The sequence below is a fragment of the Cucurbita pepo genome, chromosome LG05, assembly GCF_002806865.2.
Source record: "Cucurbita pepo subsp. pepo cultivar mu-cu-16 chromosome LG05, ASM280686v2, whole genome shotgun sequence".
NCBI lineage: Eukaryota > Viridiplantae > Streptophyta > Magnoliopsida > Cucurbitales > Cucurbitaceae > Cucurbita > Cucurbita pepo.
The window spans coordinates 3321223-3344326 of NC_036642.1; the positions used below are offsets into that span (position 1 = coordinate 3321223).

Genomic DNA, 23104 nt, shown 5'->3' on the forward strand with positions numbered 1-23104 from the left:
CTCAGTTGACTTACAATCATGCTGAATTCATTTATGTGATTTGCAACCGATCCATCGACATTTGTAGATTGAACAATCTACGCATCAAATACACCTTGTTCATTGTCTACGGTTTTCGTACATGTTCGACAATGCCTTCAATAGATCTGAAGTTATTTTGCCTAGATAATATTGAATGCTACCTTTTTGGACAATGTTAATCGGATCAATCCTAGAACTTGCTGCTCCTTGAGCTTTAACTGCTCCGTGGTCATGGTATTCGGCTTCACCCTGAAAAAGGGTTCATGAAGATCTTTCTAGTACAGATAATCTTCAGTCTACATCTTCCAGAAACCGAAATCATATCCATCAAACTTCTCAATTTCAATCTTTGAGCTTTCCATCTTCACAGATCGTGATGAATATCTCCCATCTTTGATTCCAGTTGTTAGAACCACACAACAACTCACACACTCGATTTAGATGAACACAAAAAACTAGAATACAAAGAACACAAAAACTACTACAATACAGAGAATACAGAAAACGCGGAAAATACATTTTCAAAACACTGTCTAGGCATAAGGAGGATGTGTGTAGATATATAGTTAGCCACTATATATAATCATTTACTATGTATAACCATTTACCATACATAGCTGTTTATTATACTATAATAATTGTTTACTATATATATGACCATTTACTATACAGAGCGGTGTTTACTATATATATAGCTTGTTTACATTTACTATATATGCTCCCCTATATAGCCTTACTATATGTATAACATTGAGTAATTGAATAAGCATGTATAACATTGAGTAATTGAATAAGCAGTAGGCTACATAACTTAAAAAAAAATCATCTGATTAAATTGCTCCCAGCTGTTTGTTGTGACGTTGCAATCATGTTGAGGTTGGAGCTACAAATTTCAATGTCAATCCAGGTTCCATCTACTCTGCACATTTTCAACTTAAACTTATCCATGGGTGGTTGTCTAGATTGGCTCCTCTTGTCTATAAAATGCAAGGTGGAAGCCGCTTTTGTTCCTGACATCCACAATGGCGAATCAACCAAACAAATCAGCAGTTCCTCTAGTCTTTGCTGTTAATCAACAGAGGTTTGAGCTCTCCACTGTTGACCCTTCCATTACTCTGCTTCACTTTCTGCGCCATCATACTTCTTTTAAGAGTGTCAAGCTTGGCTGTGGTGAAGGTCTCTCTCTCCTTCTTTCTCTGATCAATTACTTAATCTTTATCAAATCCATGACTTGGGGTTGCTTCCTTTCCATGGAAAAATGGATTTTCTTTCTTTAGTAGTCTTAATCTGGCTTGAATCTACTGCATGAATGAGTATTCTATTACAGACGCTACTTTATCAGCATATAGTGCACTTAAGTATCTGTTTTCGTTGGCTACTATAGTTGCCGTTTACTATTTTGCAAACTTTGTTTAGTTGGCTTGTCCTTTCCTTTCACACCTCTGATGAGTACAACTTGATAGTCTGTTTATGTTTATATTACTGATAGTCTGTTTTCTGTGAACCTTGGTTCAAACGACTTCCACTGTCCATTATGATCTGATACATGAAAGAGTACTAGTTAAAGATTCATCACCATTGTTTAAAATTGAAGATGATGTTCTGTTCCAGCAATTCGGCTACTTTTTACCATGGAAATCGGATGGTTGGATTCAATTTGTAACTGATCATTGGTTCACTATTCTTCTCTGCAGAAATCATTATAGGTATTTCATTTGATAAAACTCTGTTGACGTGATTGGTTATTTTGAAATGTAGGCGGTTGTGGTGCTTGTGTTGTTCTATTGTCCAAATACGATCCTGTGCTAGATAAGGTCGAAGATTTTACAGTAAGCTCATGCCTTACCTTGCTTGGTAGTATACATTGCTGTTCAATTACAACCAGTGAAGGCATTGGGAATTGCAAGGATGGTTTCCACTCAATTCATCAAAGATTTGCTGGCTTTCATGCTTCTCAGTGTGGCTTTTGTACCCCTGGAATGTGTGTTTCACTTTTTTCTGCTCTCGTCAATGCTGAAAAGACCAATCGACCTAAGCCCTCATCGGGATTCTCGAAACTTACGGTTTCTGAAGCCGAAAAGGCTATTTCTGGAAACCTCTGCCGTTGTACAGGATACCGCCCAATTGCTGATGCCTGTAAGAGTTTTGCTTCTGATGTTGACATGGAGGATTTGGGGTTAAACGCGTTCTGGCAAAAGGGATGTGGTGAGGACGAGAAATCGAGTAAATTGCCTCGTTATGATCCAAATAATGGACCGTGCTTATTTCCTGAATTTTTAAAAAAGGAAACAAGGTCTATCCCTTTTGTGGAGTCGCAAGGTTGTTCCTGGTTTAATCCCGTTAGTATTGAGGATCTGAACAGATTACTGGGATGTGATGAGTCCAATAATATAAGCAAAACGAAGTTGGTCGTTGGCAACACCGAAGTCGGATACTACAAAGAATTTGAACATGTTGATAGATACATTAATCTTAAATACATCCCTGAGCTTTCAGTTATCAGAATGGATTCAACAGGAATAGAGATTGGTGCGACGGTGACAATTGCAAAAGCTATTGAAGCTCTGAAAAATAATAACCATGAAACGTCCTCAATAGGCGAGCTAGTGTTCAATAAACTGGCCGAGCACATGGAGAAAATTGCTTCGAGTTTTGTACGAAATACTGCCAGCATTGGAGGAAATTTAATGATGGCACAAAGAAAACAATTTCCTTCAGATATTGCCACAATACTTCTTTCTGCAGGTTCCATGATAAGTATATTAACTGGTTCCAGCCAAGAAACGATTATATTGGATGAGTTTCTCAAGAGACCTCCATTGGGTCCTAAATGTGTACTTTTAAGTGTTAAGATTCCAAATTGGGATTCAGTTAAGGACGTTGATTCAAATGATGCTACTTTCATCTTTGATAGTTTTAGAGCGTCGCCACGACCCCTTGGTAATGCACTGCCGTACCTAAACGCTGCTTTCTTAGTTGCAATCTCCCCATGTAAAAATTCCAACGGGATCGTATTAAATAGCTGTCACCTGGCTTTTGGAGCATATGGGACCAANTTAAACGCGTTCTGGCAAAAGGGATGTGGTGAGGACGAGAAATCGAGTAAATTGCCTCGTTATGATCCAAATAATGGACCGTGCTTATTTCCTGAATTTTTAAAAAAGGAAACAAGGTCTATCCCTTTTGTGGAGTCGCAAGGTTGTTCCTGGTTTAATCCCGTTAGTATTGAGGATCTGAACAGATTACTGGGATGTGATGAGTCCAATAATATAAGCAAAACGAAGTTGGTCGTTGGCAACACCGAAGTCGGATACTACAAAGAATTTGAACATGTTGATAGATACATTAATCTTAAATACATCCCTGAGCTTTCAGTTATCAGAATGGATTCAACAGGAATAGAGATTGGTGCGACGGTGACAATTGCAAAAGCTATTGAAGCTCTGAAAAATAATAACCATGAAACGTCCTCAATAGGCGAGCTAGTGTTCAATAAACTGGCCGAGCACATGGAGAAAATTGCTTCGAGTTTTGTACGAAATACTGCCAGCATTGGAGGAAATTTAATGATGGCACAAAGAAAACAATTTCCTTCAGATATTGCCACAATACTTCTTTCTGCAGGTTCCATGATAAGTATATTAACTGGTTCCAGCCAAGAAACGATTATATTGGATGAGTTTCTCAAGAGACCTCCATTGGGTCCGAAATGTGTACTTTTAAGTGTTAAGATTCCAAATTGGGATTCAGTTAAGGACGTTGATTCAAATGATGCTACTTTCATCTTTGATAGTTTTAGAGCGTCGCCACGACCCCTTGGTAATGCACTGCCGTACCTAAACGCTGCTTTCTTAGTTGCAATCTCCCCATGTAAAAATTCCAACGGGATCGTATTAAATAGCTGTCACCTGGCTTTTGGAGCATATGGGACCAAACATGCCATTAGAGCAAGAAATATTGAAGAATTTCTAGCTGGAAAAGTTATTGATTATAATGTCATATATGAAGCTATCTCATTGACTGGAGCCACTATAGTTCCTGAAAAGGGCACTTCATCTCCTGCTTATAGGACAAGCTTAGCAGTTGGCTTTCTTTTTGAGTTCTTAAGCTCCTTGGTTGATGAAAAGGTTGCAATCGATAGAGATCACCTAGATGGATGCAGGAATGCTTCGTCAACACGACCTGAAAGATTTAACTCGAACCATGGTTCACTTGGTTATAATAAGATGGTTACTCTACTATCATCTGGAAAGCAGACACTGGAATTGAGTTCAGAATATTATCCAGTCGGAGATACCATTATAAAATCTGGAGCTGCCATTCAAGCTTCAGGTACTTTATATCTTGTAATAATATGAAATTAGACTCTCACGAACGAACTTGTTTTAGTTAACCTCGTGAGCTTCTGTAGCAAAACTAGTATGCATGGCAGGGTGTAAATGAGTTAGAACTTGTACATGTAGGTGTGTGACCTCAGGCTAAGTCGACATATTCTGCTACATTTATTTCCATGGATTCAATGGCGCGTGCCTGTTATCTCATTTGAATTAGATTTAGTATCCCCCCATTCTGAACTACTTTCATTTTCAACATCGACTCGATCGAGTCTACTTAGTGTCAGATGTCTCATGTTACCTAGTTGTTATACTTCCAATACTGCTTCAAGGTTAGGCTTACATGTTCAAAGCCGATTCTTCACTTGATATTTTACGCTTATACTCAATAATATTTAGCGTTCCACGTTCTTTTAGGTCTATTTATTTGACACGATTTCTTGTTCTCCAGTATTAGGAAACCAATGTAAATATGCTTATGAATATTTTAGGCGAGGCTATCTATGTGGACGATATTCCTTCCCCAACAAATTGCCTATATGGAGCATTCATATATAGCAAAAAGCCTTTGGCACGGGTAAAGGATATTACTTTTCCTCCCAAATCACAACCAGAGGGAGTTGTCGCTGTTATTTCCGCTCGAGATATTCCTGTTGGTGGACATAACATTGGAGCTACAACCCTGTTCGGTGATGAAGACCTATTTGCAGATAAGTTGACCGAGGGTGCAAGTGAACTACTTGCCTTTGTGGTAACTTGAATTTCCAATGATTCATTTATAGCAACTTCAGTCATAGAAGGAACCCTTTCTTGCTGAGGTGCTTCATACCTATCCACATTTTGTTAGGTTGCAGATACTCAGAAACATGCAGATATGGCTGCAGAATATGCAGTGGTGGATTATGACACAGATAATTTGGATGAACCTATTCTCTCTGTAGAAGATGCTGTTAAGAGGTCAAGCTTCTTTGACGTTCCTTCGTTCTTGATTCCGGAAAAGGTCGGTGATATATTGCAAGGAATGGCTGAAGCAGACTACCATGTTAACGCTGCTCAGGTACCTTCTACAATGAATTGCTTTGCCTCAATATATAATTATGGTATGCCTGCCCGGAGAGGGAAGGGGAACCACTTTTAACTCTAGTAGTTAGAGATTCGACCGTGGCTTACTTAACCGTTTCTCACACCAAAAAATTAGCTACAAATGTTATTAGTTGTTGTCTGTTCAAAAGTAAGTCGTTTCTCCTAATCGTTTTCGTAAATTTTTACATCCAGGTCAGACTTGGATCACAACATTATTTTTATATGGAGACACATTCTGCACTTGCCATTCCAGATGAAGATAACTGCATGGTAGTCTACAGTTCAAGTCAATGGCCTGCTAATGTGCATTCTGTTATTGCGAAGTGCCTCGGTGTTCCTGAACATAATGTTCGTGTAATTACGAGAAGGGTCGGAGGAGGCTTTGGTGGAAAGGGCATAAAGTCTATGGTTGTGAGTATTTGCTGCCAACTTTATGTGCAATTTACTATTGAAAAACGGTTCTTCACTAGTGCATTTCTTTGAACTTCCAAGTAAAACAAGATTTTCCACTTCCATTGGGAATTTTCTGGGTTGGCTTACTAGTAAAGTGTTTTCTCAATATGAGGGGAATAGAAATCAAGTATATATGCATTTTCGATTTTGTTGAAAGCCTTATTATGTTTTCAATTTTATTATATTCTTAGTTAGTTGGATGATGATACATTGAACCAAAGAATAAGATAATTGTGTATTAGAGCTGAAACTTCTCATGATTTTTAAGATCGTTAGTGTGAGATCCTACATCGGTTGGGGAGGTGAACGAAGCATTCTTTATGAGGGTGTGGAAACCTTTCCCTAGCAGACACGTTTTAAAAACCTTGAGGGAAGTCCGAAAGGAAAAGCCCAAAGAGGACAATATTTGCTAGCGGTGGGATTGGAGTGTTACAAATGGTATCAGAGCTAGACACCGAGAAATGTTCCAGCGAGGAGGCTAAACCCTGAAGGGGGGTGGACACAAGGCGTGTGTCAGCGAGGATGCTAGGCTCGAAGGGGGTGGGTTGGGGGGTTCTATATCGATTGGAGAAGGGAATGAGTGCACTGGGCTTGGGGGGTGGATTGTGAGATCCCACATCGGTTGGGGAAAAGAGCGAAACATCCTTTATAAGTTTGTGGAAACCTCTCCCTAGCAGACACGTTCTAAAAACCTTGAGGGGAAAGCACAAAGACGATAATATCTGACAGCAGTGGGCTTGGGGCGTTACAAATATATACTTCAATGTTTATTTATGTTCAACACTTTCACTTCTATTTGTTTCCCTATAGTTTTCCTTCAACCTTCTCACTTCTCTTTTTCTTGCCAATGTTCTCATTATTTTTCCAAGCATGAACGACACTCTAAGATTCATTCTTGCCTTTTAACAATCATGTTGTTTAGGTTGCCTCGGCATGTGCACTTGCAGCTCACAACTTACGTCGTCCAGTCAGGATTTACCTTAATCGAAAGACTGACATGATAATGGCAGGAGGGAGACATCCAATGAAAGTAACTTACAATGTCGGTTTCAAAACTAACGGTAAAATTACAGGATGTGAATTAGATATATTGGTTGATGCAGGGATGAGTACTGATGTAAGTCCAGTTATGCCACACAACATTGTCAATGGACTTAAGAAGTATGATTGGGGTGCTTTATCTTTTGATATAAAAGTATGCAAGACAAACAATCCAAGCAGATCTACGATGCGAGCTCCTGGAGAGGCACAAGGATCCTTTATTGCTGAAGCGATAATTGAACATGTAGCGTTTACGCTTTGTATGGATGTCGATATTATCCGAAAAGTAAATCTGCATACATTTAACAGCCTCAAAAAATTCTACAAGAATGCAGGTGAACCTCGAGATTACACCTTACCTTCCATTTGGGATAGGTTAGCCACATCTTCATGCTTGAAACAAAGAACAGAAATGGTAGATAAATTTAACAGCAGCAACATTTGGAAAAAACGAGGTCTTTCTCGAATTCCTATCGTGCAAGAGATGACATTGAGACCGACCCCAGGGAAAGTGAGTATTCTAACTGATGGTTCTGTTGTTGTGGAAGTTGGGGGTATCGAAATCGGTCAAGGGCTGTGGACGAAGGTGAGACAGATGGTTACATATGCCCTTAGCTCAATTAAATGTGATGGAACCAGTGACCTGTTGGAAAAGGTGAGAGTGGTTCAATCTGATACCATTGGCTTAATACAAGGAGGGGGTACATATGCGAGTACTACCTCCGAATCAAGCTGTGAGGCGGTTAGACTTTGCTGCAATATATTGGTGGAGAGACTAACAGCTCTCAAGAAAAGGCTCGAAAAGAGTGGTTCGGTTAAATGGGACGTGCTTATAAGTCAGGTTGTTGTCTGCTCTGTATCGTTTCGTAGAACATTTTATGATTAAGCAATCATGTTTTCTTTCTATTATCACATTTTTTCCCTCTAGTTTAGTGTTATTGATTCACATGCGAATTTGTTTTTTACGCTCGTGGAACTACTAACCCTTGAATTTTCCGAACTCGATATTTTCTCTAGACTATTGTTGGGTCGAACACGTGTTCGAGGTCTTCTTGGTTTTGTTATATATATCATATTTGTGGAACTAAGTGGCAGCCATGTGCAGGCAAACTTGAAAGCAGTGAATTTATCAGTGAGCTCTATGTATATCCCTGACTTCGTTTCAATGAGCTACTTAAACTATGGAGCTGCAGTGAGTGAGGCACGTCCATTACAGCACCTCCTTTTGTGTTAACCATTGTATCAACATTTTCAATGCCACTTTATTTACTGCAAAGTTCAATTCACTAAATTCATGCCTTGACAGGTTGAGCTTGATCTTCTCACTGGAGAAACCACAATTTTGCGTTCCGATATTATCCACGATTGTGGACGAAGCGTTAATCCTGCTGTGGATTTGGGACAGGTTAGTAACTAAATTAAGCACAGATTTGAGTTCCTAATATGTTTTTCAATCTCTTATGTTTTGAGTTTCGACGCTTTTGAGTTTCGAGTTTCGTATACCTATTTCGAACTGGGAATAGATTGATTGGATATCCGAGAATCATTCTATGCAGATTGAAGGAGCCTTTGTTCAAGGAATTGGATTTTATATGTCAGAGGAATACCTGACAAATCCTGATGGATTAGTTATTACTGACAGCATATGGACTTACAAAATTCCTACAATTGACACCATACCGAAACAGCTCAACGTCGAAATTTTGAACTCTGGACGTCATAAAAACCACATTCTCTCTTCAAAAGGTATGTCGAACTTTATTGACTTTTGATTAGGTTGGGAGAGAATGTAATTCCCTTGCTCTTATAAGAAAAAATTCTAGATATTTGCCTTGTTGTCAACATTAGTAGACTGTTTCTTTTATAGGGTTTTTAGTTTTTCAGTTAAGGTGTCAGATCCCACGTTGGTTGGAGAGGGGAACGAAACATTTCATATAAGGGTGTGAAAATCTCTCCCTGGAAGAGGCGTTTTAAAAACCTTGAGGGAAAGTCTGAAAGGGAAAGCCCAAAGAGGACAAAATCTGTTAGCGATGGGCTTGGGTTTTTACAAACACTGTGAGATCCCACATTGATTGGAGAGGGAAACGATGCATTTCTTATAAGGGTGTGGAAACCTCTCCCTGGAAAACGCGTTTTAAAAACCTTGAGGGGAAGCCCAAAGAGGACAATATCTGCTAGCGGTGGGCTTGGGCTGTTACAAATGGTATTAGAGCCAGACACTGGGCGGTGTGCCAATGAGGACACTAGGCTCCCAAGGAAGGTGGATTGTGAGATCCCACATTGGTTGAAGAGGGAAACGAAGCATTCCTTTTAAGGGTGTGGAAACCTCTCCCTAGAAGACGTGTTTTAAAAACCTTGAGGGGAAGTCCAAAAGGGAAAGTCCAAAGAGGACAATATTTGCTAGCGGTGGGCTTGGGCTGTGCAAGTTNTGAGGACGCTGGCCCCAAGGGGTGGATTGTGAGATCCCACATTGGTTGGAGAGGGAAATGAAGCATTCCTTATAAGGGCGTGGAAACCTCTCCCTAGAAGACACGTTTTAAAAACTTTGAGAAAAAGTCCAAAGTAGACAATATCTGCTAGTAGTGGACTTGGGCGGTTACATAAGGCCTCAGGCAAACAATACAATATGCATCGGAATTATAGGCTCCACCATCCATATGCTGGCTTAACGCAGAAGTAAGAAAGGAAAAAAGATAGCACTTAACTATATGGGTAGTAAAAACGGTTGTCTAGACACGTCCAAATATTAAAAAGTATGATTAGGATCTGTTTGGAATGACGTTCTAAGTACTTCGAACGTATTTGCTCTTAGAAAGTCATTCCAAACTCCAAACTGGCTTATAATTTATTAATCAAATGTAATGCATTTGTGCAGCTTCAGGAGAACCACCATTGCTTCTAGCTGCATCAGTCCACTGTGCAACACGAGCTGCTATTAAAGAGGCACGTAAACAGATACGTACATGGAAACGTCGAGATGAGTCCGGTTACGCGTTACAGCTAGAGGTTCCAGCTACCATGCCTGTTGTTAAAGAGCTCTGTGGGCTCGACTCCGTGGAAAGTTACCTCAAATGGATCGATGAATCGAGAACCACAGCGAGCTGGCCAGGAACTCTTCCCTCCCAAAACACAAGCCATGCCAACTAGTTCAAGATAATGCATGTAATGTGAAAATACGATCAGTCTATGAGGTAATGCACTCTCTCATTTTCTAAGTTTATTTACAGCAGGGAAATAAGTAGAACTATACAGATCATGGGTTACTGGGTGCTTTTTAAGTGAGGGTTATCTGGCTTACCTTTGCCAGATGGTTGCATATGCTGTTGAAGACGTTAATTTAAATATACGTATATATTCGGTGAAGCCTTCATAGTTGTCGATCATTTATTTTACCGTCATGCCAAAAAAAATTTAGATCATTCTTCTAAGCAAAGTGAGCATGAGAGAGGCAAACCATGCTCGTAGAAGGGTTTCAAGAAGAGTGAACATGAGAGAGGCAAGTAATGCTTGTGGAAGTGCTCTAAGAGAAGTGAGCACGAGAGAGGTAAGTAATGCACGTGGAAGTGTTCCAAGAGGAGTGAGCACGAGAGAGACAAGTAATCGCACCTTGGAGCACGTTCACGGACCATGCATCGTGTTAGAAACACGATGCCGCACGGTTGAAGAAGTGTGACCGTGACAATTGGTATCAGAGCTACATTTTGGGTGTCTAATCGGACAAGACAAAGAACCCGAGGGTTGATTGAAGACCTTGCAAGTGTGTCAAGAGTGCTAGAGTGGGCAGGACATTTGCGGGTTAGTATTAGAATTAGTTGTTGGTTGAACCCAAGACTCCCCGAAGTTCATTAGTGTTGTGTGTCGACACCTCAGTGTGGGGAGATCTACCCGTCAAAAGTAAGAACCAAGATCATTTGCCTAGGGCTTGGGGTTGCGATATGGGCAAGAAATGAAATAGAAGGCACACCAAGTCGGGTGTCTTCCAAAGAATCATTCACATTAGAGGAATAGTGTCAGTGGTTGCAAGCAGAGAAGTCGGGGGTCAAGCAAGACAAGAGTTGGCCAAGTGTCAAGTTGAGCACAACGCAAGTCCTTATAGGTGGACGACCTTGTAGTAGAGAGGCAGGTGAGTTGAGTGGGGGAGCGCCGAAGTGAACAGGTTGCTCACCCCGTGAACCATTCCAACCCATTCAAACCCAACCCAACCCAACCCTTACCATTCGGGTTGGGTGTACATCCCTAATAGTTGGTATGACTCCATTTGAATGGAGTCCAGCTATAAAGCTCGACTAAAATTGTATTAAAAAATTATTTGTTGGAAGCTAACAAAATTTGAAATAAATTCATATTAATGTTATTAATAATTATTAAAAAAATTAGATCTCCCTTTTATATTAACACAAAAAAAATTGATAAAAAGACTAAAATTGCTGTCAAATAAAGATGTCTATTATAATAGAGAGTCAGTGGAGAACATTTTTCACTCTTACCTAAATTGAGCCGAACATAATTATATTCTCTTCTCTAAATATATTTTCAATACGTATATATTTAAAAAAAAATTAAATTAATAAAAGATGATGTAATATTAAAATTATATTGATTTATTAGGATTCTTTTAATAAAAGATGATGTAATATTAAAATTATATTGATTTATTAGGATTCTTTTAAAATAAAGATTATATTTAAAAATGAAAAACTTTAAAATAACTCTTTTTAAAAAAATGATAAACAAAAAAATTACTACAAAAGTAAATAGTAATTTTTGTGAGAATGAATAGATAGTGAGGATGGGGACAAGAAAGGCTTCCCGATCTCCGGGTCGGGTCGTGGACATCTTTAGTGCCAAATGTAAAATTAGTTAATATTGTTGAGGTGAAAATAGCCTTATCATCCCGTCTCTATTCCCGCTTACCTCCTGAACATCTCTACTACCAAAGGTAAAATTAGTTAATATTGTTGAATTAAAAATTTGGAAACTATTACTTTTTTTATAAATTAAAAATGAATTATCCAGCATTTAAAATAATAATAATAAATACTTGAGCTTTATAAACAATGACAGTTCTCCCCGTTTTCGTAAGGTAATGGAATTCCTCATATAGTTGACACGAGGAGGCCATGGATGAACAGATCATCCATATTCTGAAGATTAAATTTCCCATCTGTTCGTTGTGATGGTTGCAATGACGTTGAGGCCGGAGCTACAGATTTCAATGTCAATGCAGGCTTTATCCACTCTGCACATTTTCATTTTAGATTTATCGATGGGTCGTTGTCTAGATTGTCTCCTTCTCTCCGTAAAAAGCAACCTAGAAAATGTAAAATCAGTACGTTTTCCAGTTGTCTTTGCCGCGATCAGAATGAAGATGCATTTGACGGGCGGCGGGGACGTATGGTTTGATCCAGCGGCAAACAGTTTCTATGTTCTTATAAATTGGTTTCAATCACTGAAACAAAGACTCCATCGCTTTTCTTCCCACTATGCACAATGGAGAATCAACCAAACAAAGCAGTAGTTCCTCTGGTGTTTGCTGTCAATCAACAGAGGTTTGAGCTATCCTCTGTTGACCCTTCCATTACTCTGCTTCACTTTCTGCGCCACCGTACTTCTTTCAAGAGTGTCAAGCTTGGCTGTGGTGAAGGTCTCTCTGTCTCTCCCTTTTCCTCTCCCTCTATTTAACGAATTAATTAATCTTTTTCAAATTCACGTCTTGGGGTTGCTTCCTTTTCATGGATAAACGGATTTTCTTTCATTAATTGCGTTAATCTGGATTGAATCTATTGCATGAATGAGTATTCTATTTCAGACGTTACTTTATCAGAATGTAGTCTGTAGAATGAGTATTCTATTGCAGTCTGTAGTCTGTAGAATGTAGTCTGTAGTATTCTATTGCAGAATGAGTATTCTTAGTATTCTATCAGAATGCAGAAATCATTATAGTTATTTAATTTGATAAAACTCTGTTGACGTAATTGGTTATTTTGAAATGTAGGCGGTTGTGGTGCTTGTGTTGTTATGTTGTCCAAATACGATCCTGTGTTAGATAAGGTCGAAGATTTTACAGTAAGCTCATGCCTTACCTTGCTTGGTAGTATACATGGCTGTTCAATTACAACCAGTGAAGGCATTGGGAATTGCAAGGATGGTTTCCACTCAATTCATCAAAGATTTGCTGGCTTTCATGCTTCTCAGTGTGGCTTTTGTACCCCTGGAATGTGTGTTTCACTTTTTTCTGCTCTCGTCAAGGCTGAAAAGACCAATCGACCTGAGCCCTCACCGGGATTCTCGAAACTTACGGTTTCTGAAGCCGAAAAGGCTATTTCTGGAAACCTCTGCCGCTGTACAGGATACAGGCCAATTGCTGATGCCTGTAAGAGTTTTGCTTCTGATGTTGACATGGAGGACTTGGGGTTAAACGCGTTCTGGCGAAAGGGATGTGGTGAGGAAGAGAAATCGAGTAAATTGCCTCCTTATGATCCAAATAATGGCCCGTGCTTGTTTCCTGAATTTTTAAAAAAGGAAATAAGGTCTATCCCTTTTGTGGAGTCTCAAGGTTGTTCCTGGTTTAATCCCGTTAGTATTGAGGATCTGAACAGATTACTGGGATGTGACGAGTCCAATAATATAAGCAATACAAAGTTAGTCGTTGGCAACACTGAAGTCGGATACTACAAAGCATTTGAACATGTTGATAGATACATTAATCTTAAATACATCCCTGAGCTTTCAGTTATCAGAATGGATTCAACAGGAATAGAGATTGGTGCAACGGTGACAATTGCAAAAGCTATTGAAGCTCTGAAAAATAATAACCATGAAAGCTCCTCAATAGGCGAGCTAGTGTTCAATAAACTGGCCGAGCACANATGTTGTCCAAATACGATCCTGTGTTAGATAAGGTCGAAGATTTTACAGTAAGCTCATGCCTTACCTTGCTTGGTAGTATACATGGCTGTTCAATTACAACCAGTGAAGGCATTGGGAATTGCAAGGATGGTTTCCACTCAATTCATCAAAGATTTGCTGGCTTTCATGCTTCTCAGTGTGGCTTTTGTACCCCTGGAATGTGTGTTTCACTTTTTTCTGCTCTCGTCAAGGCTGAAAAGACCAATCGACCTGAGCCCTCACCGGGATTCTCGAAACTTACGGTTTCTGAAGCCGAAAAGGCTATTTCTGGAAACCTCTGCCGCTGTACAGGATACAGGCCAATTGCTGATGCCTGTAAGAGTTTTGCTTCTGATGTTGACATGGAGGACTTGGGGTTAAACGCGTTCTGGCGAAAGGGATGTGGTGAGGAAGAGAAATCGAGTAAATTGCCTCCTTATGATCCAAATAATGGCCCGTGCTTGTTTCCTGAATTTTTAAAAAAGGAAATAAGGTCTATCCCTTTTGTGGAGTCTCAAGGTTGTTCCTGGTTTAATCCCGTTAGTATTGAGGATCTGAACAGATTACTGGGATGTGACGAGTCCAATAATATAAGCAATACAAAGTTAGTCGTTGGCAACACTGAAGTCGGATACTACAAAGCATTTGAACATGTTGATAGATACATTAATCTTAAATACATCCCTGAGCTTTCAGTTATCAGAATGGATTCAACAGGAATAGAGATTGGTGCAACGGTGACAATTGCAAAAGCTATTGAAGCTCTGAAAAATAATAACCATGAAAGCTCCTCAATAGGCGAGCTAGTGTTCAATAAACTGGCCGAGCACATGGAGAAAATTGCTTCGAGTTTTGTACGAAATACTGCCAGCATTGGAGGAAATTTAATGATGGCACAAAGAAAACAATTTCCTTCAGATATTGCCACAATACTTCTTTCTGCAGGTTCCATGATAAGTATATTAACTGGTTCCAGCCAAGAAACGATTATGTTGGATGAGTTTCTCAAGAGACCTCCATTGGGTCCGAAATGTGTACTTTCAAGTGTTAAGATTCCAAATTGGGATTCAGTTAGGGATGTTTATTCAAATGATGCTACTGTCATGTTTGATAGTTTTAGAGCTTCTCCACGACCCCTTGGAAATGCACTACCGTATCTGAATGCTGCTTTCTTGGCTGCAATCTCCCCATGTAAAAATTCCAATGGGATCATATTAAATAGCTGTCACCTGGCTTTTGGAGCATATGGAACCAAACATGCCATTAGAGCAAGAAAGATTGAAGAATTTCTAGCTGGAAAAGTTATTGATTATAATGTCATATATGAAGCTATCTCATTGACTGGAGCCACTATAGTTCCTGAAAAGGGCACTTCATATCCTGCTTACCGGACAAGCTTAGCAGTTGGGTTTCTTTTTGAGTTCTTAAGCTCCTTGGTTGATGAAAAAGCTGCAATCAATAAAGATTACGTAGATGGATGCAGGAATGCTTCGTCAACACTACCTGACAGATTTAATTCAAACCACGGCCTACTTGGTTATAATAAAACTGCTACTCTACTGTCATCTGGAAAGCAGACACTGGAATTGAGTTCAGAATATTATCCAGTCGGAGATGCCATTATAAAATCTGGAGCTGCCATTCAAGCTTCAGGTACTTTATATCTTGTAATAATATGAAATTAGACTTTCAAAGACAGAATGAACTTGTCTTAGTTAACCTCGTGAGCATTGAACATTCACAAACTCTAGAATATTCTGTAGCAAGCCTAGTCTGCATGGCAGGACATAAATGAGTTAGTACTTTTACATGTGGGTGTGTGAGATCAGGTTAAGTCGACCTATTTTTGCTACCTTTATTACATGGATTTGAAGGTATGTGCATGCTATCTTATTTGAATTAGATTTAGAACCTCCCAGTTCTGAACTTCTTGCATTTTCAACATTGGCTCGATCCATTTACTTCGTGTCAGATGTGTCTTATTACCTAGTTGTTATACTCGAATATTGCTTCAAGGTTAGGCTTACATGTTCAAAGCTGATTCTTCACTTGATATTTTAGGCTTACACTCATAATATTTAGCGTTGCATGTTCTTTTAGGTCTATTTGTTTGACATGATTTCTTGTTCTCAAGTATTAGGGAACCAATGTAAATATGCTAATAAATATTTTAGGTGAGGCTATCTATGTGGACGATATTCCTTCACCAACAAATTGCCTATATGGAGCATTCATATATAGCTCAAAGCCTTTGGCACGGGTAAAGGGTCTTACTTTTCCTCCCAAATCACAACCAGAGGGAGTTGTTGCTGTTATTTCCGCCAGAGATATTCCTGTGGGTGGACAGAACATTGGAACTAGAACCATGTTTGGTGACGAAATTCTATTTGGAGATAAGTTGACTGAGTGTGCTAGTCAGCCACTTGCCTTTGTGGTAATTTGAATTTCTCATGATTCATTTATAGCAACCTCAGTCATAGACTTACTTGCTTTGGTGCTTAATACCTATCCACATTTTTTTTAGGTTGCAGATACTCAGAAACATGCAGATGTGGCTGCAGAATATGCAGTAGTGGATTATGACACAGATAATTTGGAAGCACCTATTCTTTCTGTAGAAGATGCTGTTAAGAGGTCAAGCTTCTTTGAAGTTCCTTCATTTTTAATTCCAAAACAGGTTGGTGATATATCAAAAGGAATGGCTGAAGCAGATTACCATATTAACGCGGCTCAGGTACCTTCTACAGTGAATTTCTTGGCCGTAATATACAATGATGGTATACCTTCCTTGGGGAATTTCCTTGATTTACTTAGTTGAACCACTTTGAAGTCTAATAGTTAGAGATTCGACCATGGCGGCCTACTTGACCATATCTCACACCAAAAAATTAGTTCCGAACTATTCTGCTACAAATGTGATTAGTTATTATCTATTCAAAAGATAGGTCATTTCTCCTAATCGTTTTCATAAATTTTTAAATCCAGATCAGACTTGGATCACAATATTATTTTTATATGGAGACCCATTCTGCACTTGCCATTCCAGATGAAGATAACTGCATGGTAGTCTACAGTTCAAGTCAATGGCCTGTTAATGCGCATTTTGTTATTGCAAAGTGCCTCGGTGTTCCTGAACATAATGTCCGTGTAATTACGAGAAGGGTTGGAGGAGGCTTTGGTGGAAAGGCCATGAAGTCTATGGTTGTGAGTACCTGCTGCCAACTCTATGTGCAATTAACTATTGGAATACGGTTCTTCACTGGTGCATTTCTATGAACTTCTAAGTAAAACAAGATTTTCCACTTCCATTCGAAGTTTTCTGCGTTGACTTACTAGAAATAGTGTTTTCTCAATATGAGGGGAACAGAAATCAAGTATATATATGCAATTATGATTTTACTCCCAAGTAGTCCTTGCATGCCAGTTTCAAAACAGTGAATTTTGTTGAAAGCTTTATTATGTTGTCAATTTTATTATATTCTTAGTTGGTAGGATGAGGATACGGTGAATAAAAAAATAAGATAATTGTAGCAGAGCAGAAACTTCTCGTGATTTTTAAGATTGTTATATTCTTCATTATTTATTGATGTTCAACACTTTCACCTCTATTTGTTTCCCTGTAGTTTGGTCTCAACCTTCTCACTTCTCTTTTATTGCTCTCATTATTTTCCCAAACATGAACGGCACTCTAATATACGAGTTCTTGCCTTTTAACAATTATGTTGTTTAGGTTGCTTCCGCATGTGCACTTGCAGCTCACAAGTTATGTCGTCCTGTCAGGATTTACATTAATCGAAAGACTGACATGATAATGGCAGGAGGGAGACATCCAATGAAAGTAACTTACAATGTGGGTTTCAAATCTAATGGTAAAATTACAGGATGTCAATTAGATATATTGGTTGATGCAGGGATGAGTATTGATGTAAGTCCAATTATGCCACAAACCATTGTCAATGGACTTAAGAAGTATGATTGGGGTGCTTTATCTTTTGATATAAAAGTATGCAAGACAAACAATCCAAGCAGATCTACAATGCGAGCCCCTGGGCTGGCACAAGGATCCTTTATTGCTGAAGCAATAATTGAACATGTAGCATCTACTCTTTGCATGGATGTCGATACTGTCCGGGGAGTAAATATGCATACATTTAGCAGCCTCAAAAAATTCTACAAGAATGCAGGTGAACCTCAAGATTACACCTTACCTTCCATTTGGGATAGGTTAGCCACATCTTCATGCTTAGAACAAAGAACTGAAATGGTAGATAAATTTAATAGCTGCAACACTTGGAAAAAAAGAGGTCTTTCTCGAATTCCTGTCGTGCAAGGAATGACACTGAGACCAACCCCAGGGAAAGTGAGCATTCTAACTGATGGTTCTGTGGCTGTGGAAGTTGGGGGTATTGAAATTGGTCAGGGGCTGTGGACAAAGGTGAGACAGATGGTTACATATGCCCTTAGCTCAATTAAATGTGATGGAACCAGTGACCTGTTGGAAAAGGTGAGAGTGGTTCAATCTGATACCCTTGGCTTAATACAAGGAGGGGGTACATATGCGAGTACTACCTCCGAATCAAGCTGTGAGGCAGTTAGACTTTGCTGCAATATATTGGTGGAGAGACTAACACCTCTCAAGAAAAGGCTGGAGGAGAGTGGTTCGGTTAAATGGGATGTGCTTATAAGTCAGGTTGTTGTCTGCTCTGAATCATCTCGTAGAACATTTTATGATTAAGCNCTAGTTATTACTAACAGCACATGGACTTACAAAATTCCTACAATTGACACCATACCAAAACAGCTCAACGTTGAAATTTTGAACTCTGGACGTCATAAAAACCACATTCTCTCTTCAAAAGGTAGGCCAAACTTTATTGACTTTTGATTAGGTTGGAAAAGAATGTAAATTACTCTTATAAGAAAAAATTCTAGATATTTTTCTCCATTCCTCTGCAGAGTTCAACTGACTATACTTTCATTTGCTTTGTTGTAGACATTAGTAGACTTTTTCTTTTATTGGGCTTTTAGTTTTTCAGCTAAGGCCTCATGGAAACAATACAAAATTATAGGCGCCATCATCATATGCTGGCTTGACGCAGAAGTAAGGGAAAAAGATTGCATTTAACTATATGGGTAATAAAAACTGTTGTCTAGAAACATCCAAATAGTAAGAAGTATGTATAGGATCTGTTTGGAATAGTATTTGCGTAAGTGTTTGCTCTTAAAAATTCATTCCAAACTGGCTTATAATTTATTGATATTGGATGTAAGGCATAGCAGTTGTAGTGAGGGTGAGAGATCTGATAAAATTGGTGTTGTAGAAGGGTTGATTTGAAGTGGGATTTAATTAAATGAAATGCATTTGTGCAGCTTCAGGAGAACCACCATTGCTTCTAGCNAAATTATTTGAAGCTTCTAGATGTAGTGTAGAAGGTCGTTCTTAAACTTTTATATGAATTCTCCATGGGCATGTTGAACTTTATTTTTTATGCTCATGGAACTGTTAACCCTTGAACTTTCCAAACTAAATATTTTCGTGAAACCTGTTGTTGGGTTGAACACACATGTTCAAGGCCTTCTTGTTTTGGTTTTATATATTCTATTTATGAAACTAAATGGAAGCACGTGCTCCTTTAGTCGGATTGTTGATATACCATTATGCATTGTTTGTGCCTTAAGTGAGCAGTTTTCTTACCTCATATGAATGTTCTTGGACATGTGATTGAGGACATATCCTTTGATGCATAACACCGTTGTCATTTCATGTTGGAAAACTGCAGGCAAACTTGCAAGCAGTGAATTTATCAGTTAATTCTTTGTATGTCCCAGACTTTGTTTCAAGCAGCTACTTAAACTATGGAGTTGCAGTGAGTGAGGCACGTCCATTAACAACACCTCCTTTTGTGTTTACCATTGTATCAACATTTTCAAGTTAAAAAGAAGCAGTTGGCTGCTACTTCAATTCCACTTTATTTTACTGCAAAGCTCAATTCCCCAAATTCATGCCTTGACAGGTGGAACTTGATCTTCTCACTGGAGAAACCACAATTTTGCGTTCAGATATTATCCAGGATTGTGGACGAAGCCTCAATCCTGCTGTAGATTTGGGACAGGTTAATAGCTAAATTAAGCACAAAATTGAGTTCCTAATTCGTTTTTCAATCTCTTATGTTTTGAGTTTCGACGCTTTTGAGTTTCATATGCCTATTTCTAAGTGGGAATAGATTGATCGGATATCCAAGAATCATTCTGTGCAGATTGAAGGAGCCTTTGTTCAAGGAATTGGATTTTATATGTCAGAGGAATACCTGACAAATCCTGATGGACTAGTTATTACTAACAGCACATGGACTTACAAAATTCCTACAATTGACACCATACCAAAACAGCTCAACGTTGAAATTTTGAACTCTGGACGTCATAAAAACCACATTCTCTCTTCAAAAGGTAGGCCAAACTTTATTGACTTTTGATTAGGTTGGAAAAGAATGTAAATTACTCTTATAAGAAAAAATTCTAGATATTTTTCTCCATTCCTCTGCAGAGTTCAACTGACTATACTTTCATTTGCTTTGTTGTAGACATTAGTAGACTTTTTCTTTTATTGGGCTTTTAGTTTTTCAGCTAAGGCCTCATGGAAACAATACAAAATTATAGGCGCCATCATCATATGCTGGCTTGACGCAGAAGTAAGGGAAAAAGATTGCATTTAACTATATGGGTAATAAAAACTGTTGTCTAGAAACATCCAAATAGTAAGAAGTATGTATAGGATCTGTTTGGAATAGTATTTGCGTAAGTGTTTGCTCTTAAAAATTCATTCCAAACTGGCTTATAATTTATTGATATTGGATGTAAGGCATAGCAGTTGTAGTGAGGGTGAGAGATCTGATAAAATTGGTGTTGTAGAAGGGTTGATTTGAAGTGGGATTTAATTAAATGAAATGCATTTGTGCAGCTTCAGGAGAACCACCATTGCTTCTAGCTGCATCAGTCCACTGTGCAACACGAGCTGCTATTAAAGAGGCACGAAAACAGATACGTACATGGAAACATCGAGATGAGTCTGATTATGCGTTCCAGCTAGAGGTTCCTGCTACCATGCCTGTTGTTAAAGAGCTCTGTGGGCTGGACTCTGTGGAAAGTTACCTGAAATGGATCAATGAATTGAGAACCACAGCGAGCTGACCTGAAACTCTTCCCTCCCAAAACACAAGTCATGCCAATTAATTCAAGATAATGCATGTAATGTGACAATGCGATCAGTCTATGAGGTAATCCACTCTCTCATTTTCTAAGTTTATTTGCAGAAGGGAAATAAGTAGAACTACATAGATCATGGGTTACTGGGGATTTTGCTTTGTAAGTGAGGGTTATTAGTGCTAGTTGTAGACTGTGAATCCAAGTAAAAATGTTTCTTCTTTTCTTCGTGACAAGAAATGAGACTTTTCATTGAAATTACGAAAAGAGATTATTGCCTAAACATACAAAAAGGACGAGAGAAAGAAAAACAGCAGAATAAAATCAAAGGGGAGCTAAAAATGTTTCTGCTTCTTTATATTTCCTTTTCCAGCAGAAAAAGGATGGATGTGTCAGCAAGGTTCGTGTTTAAGGCAAGGATGGACCCGTAATTTTTGGGAAATGTAGAGGTTAGAGTACTGAATTGAAATCAATAATGAAAATTACAATTTCGAATTGAAATATTTGCTTAAATTTCTGTATTTTTCTAATGGCAACTTTTTGTGAGTATTAATGTTGAGATTTTTGCTTTCCCGCTTGGTATTTTCTTTCTAATTCTGTTTTACTGCTGTTAACGATCTAAAATACAAGATTTCCATTTGACCCATTTCACTACAGATTACTATATACTTCTGGTGTTCTTTGTGACGTGAGATACTGAACTATGTAACTTTTCACTGGATCAACAAAACTGTTCACCTTTTTTGGAAAATGAACATTGAAATCAACCTTTGGTTATAATATAACTTGATCATCTTTCTGATAAGAAATGCATGTACTGAATCTGTAATATACCACACTTGATTAAAGAGAAACAAGAGAAAACAATGACATTCATTGTTTAAATCTAAAAGGGCTAGTTGGAGTCGAGCCAAGCATGATGAAGAACTCCATTTTCTTTATACACAAAACTTCTTACCTTAAGGGTAATGTAGCGTTCACCAAGATTATCAAACTTCACCCAAAAGAGAGATTTTTTTAGGGTATTTCTTCCAATTATCAGTGAATATTCAGAAGTCGCCTTCCGTTAGCTATAGGCAAAAGCAATACTAGAAAACATGCAGCAAGCTTCGATGAGAACCAATAATCTCGGTGGAAAACGCTGGCACATTAACTTGTCATACACAATAAGGTATATGGTGTAGTTTGAGTATGTGTGAAGGGAGAGGGGTCAAGGACAAGTTGCAGTTGTGGGGGAAGCATAAATCATAGAAGGTGTCCAGTAGGAATCTTAAGATGATCAAATAACATACTTCCAAAGCCAAGGATTGGAAGTTAGGGTTATAAAGATACAACCGACTTGACGAGCGGATTTGTAGATGAGGTTCATCGTCTTTCATTAATGCCAGCAAACATTGAAGTCAGCAAGTTTCTCGAAAAATTAATTTCACAAAAATCAAACTCGCTTGGCCATCTAAAAAAACAATCACAAGCTAACAACTAACCAACCATAACGAAAAAAGTTAGAACTCTTAGCATGAAGAGAGTGCGAGAGAGACCTGAGGGCATTGTCCAACATTGGGAATGACAACAAAATTTTCCACAGATTCGATGAAGAGAAAATGAGGAAAGCAACAATGCATGGAGAAAATGGTAGTTCCAAAGGTACCAACTTTAGAGGAAGGCAACCTTCACGTTAGGCAAAAGTTCTTCAGGAAGGGGCCGGGCTGTAATCTGTGATTGAGGATAATTTGCACTAGTTCATCTCAAGACTAAAACCTCGCAAGAAAATACTGGAGGAGAAAATGAGTTCGGTCAAATGGGATGTGCTTATAAGTCAGGTTGTTGTCTGCACCATCCGGTACAATTGTAATTTTGGTCTGGTGGTTGATTTGTACTTTTGCATGTTAAGCTTCTTAAGTAACCAGTTTTCTTACTTATAATAATTCCTTTCGGCTTTATGATTAAGAAGGCATATCTTTTGGTTCATAAAACCTTGGTCATTTCATGACAGAAAAAGTGCAGGTAAACTTGGAAGCAGTGAATTTATCAGTTAATTCTATGTACATTCATGACTTTGTTTCAATGTGATACTTGAACTATGG

General features: G+C 38.6%; 2 protein-coding genes across 8 annotated transcripts in view; both read left to right on the forward strand.

The window, feature by feature from the left end:
* Nucleotides 1-23104, forward strand: part of LOC111795359 (indole-3-acetaldehyde oxidase-like) — a 33891-nt gene that overhangs the window by 10222 nt on the left and 565 nt on the right. The window lies entirely within an intron of this gene.
* On the forward strand, nt 838-22935 carry LOC111795358 (indole-3-acetaldehyde oxidase-like). 7 transcript variants are annotated; one of them, XM_023677729.1, is made up of 14 exons: nt 12029-12576; nt 12928-13622; nt 13693-13706; nt 14482-15473; nt 15995-16254; nt 16345-16554; nt 16806-17024; nt 17551-18510; nt 19601-19696; nt 19835-19933; nt 20078-20267; nt 20779-21094; nt 21394-21469; nt 22606-22935. In XM_023677729.1, the coding sequence occupies exons 1-12, from the start codon at nt 12423-12425 to the stop codon at nt 21006-21008; spliced, it is 4119 nt and encodes a 1372-aa protein (XP_023533497.1). In that variant the 5' UTR covers nt 12029-12422; the 3' UTR covers nt 21009-21094; nt 21394-21469; nt 22606-22935. The 7 variants fall into 7 exon arrangements, with proteins under 7 accessions (XP_023533494.1, XP_023533492.1, XP_023533498.1 ...); XM_023677726.1 differs by lacking the exons at nt 12029-12576; nt 12928-13622; nt 13693-13706 and adding exons at nt 838-1197; nt 1780-1803 and having other exon boundaries at nt 13803-15473; XM_023677724.1 differs by lacking the exons at nt 12029-12576; nt 12928-13622; nt 13693-13706 and adding exons at nt 839-1197; nt 1780-1813 and having other exon boundaries at nt 13813-15473.

Excerpts from the sequence above, each read along its gene's own strand:
- LOC111795358 (XM_023677730.1), top strand. The coding sequence starts at position 1,044 with ATGGCGAATCAACCAAACAAATCAGCAGTTCCTCTAGTCTTTGCTGTT. Across the intron at positions 4,354-4,846 it reads AGCTGCCATTCAAGCTTCAG|GCGAGGCTATCTATGTGGAC; the intron begins GTACTTTATATC and ends TGAATATTTTAG. Across the intron at positions 8,679-9,807 it reads CCACATTCTCTCTTCAAAAG|CTTCAGGAGAACCACCATTG; the intron begins GTATGTCGAACT and ends GCATTTGTGCAG.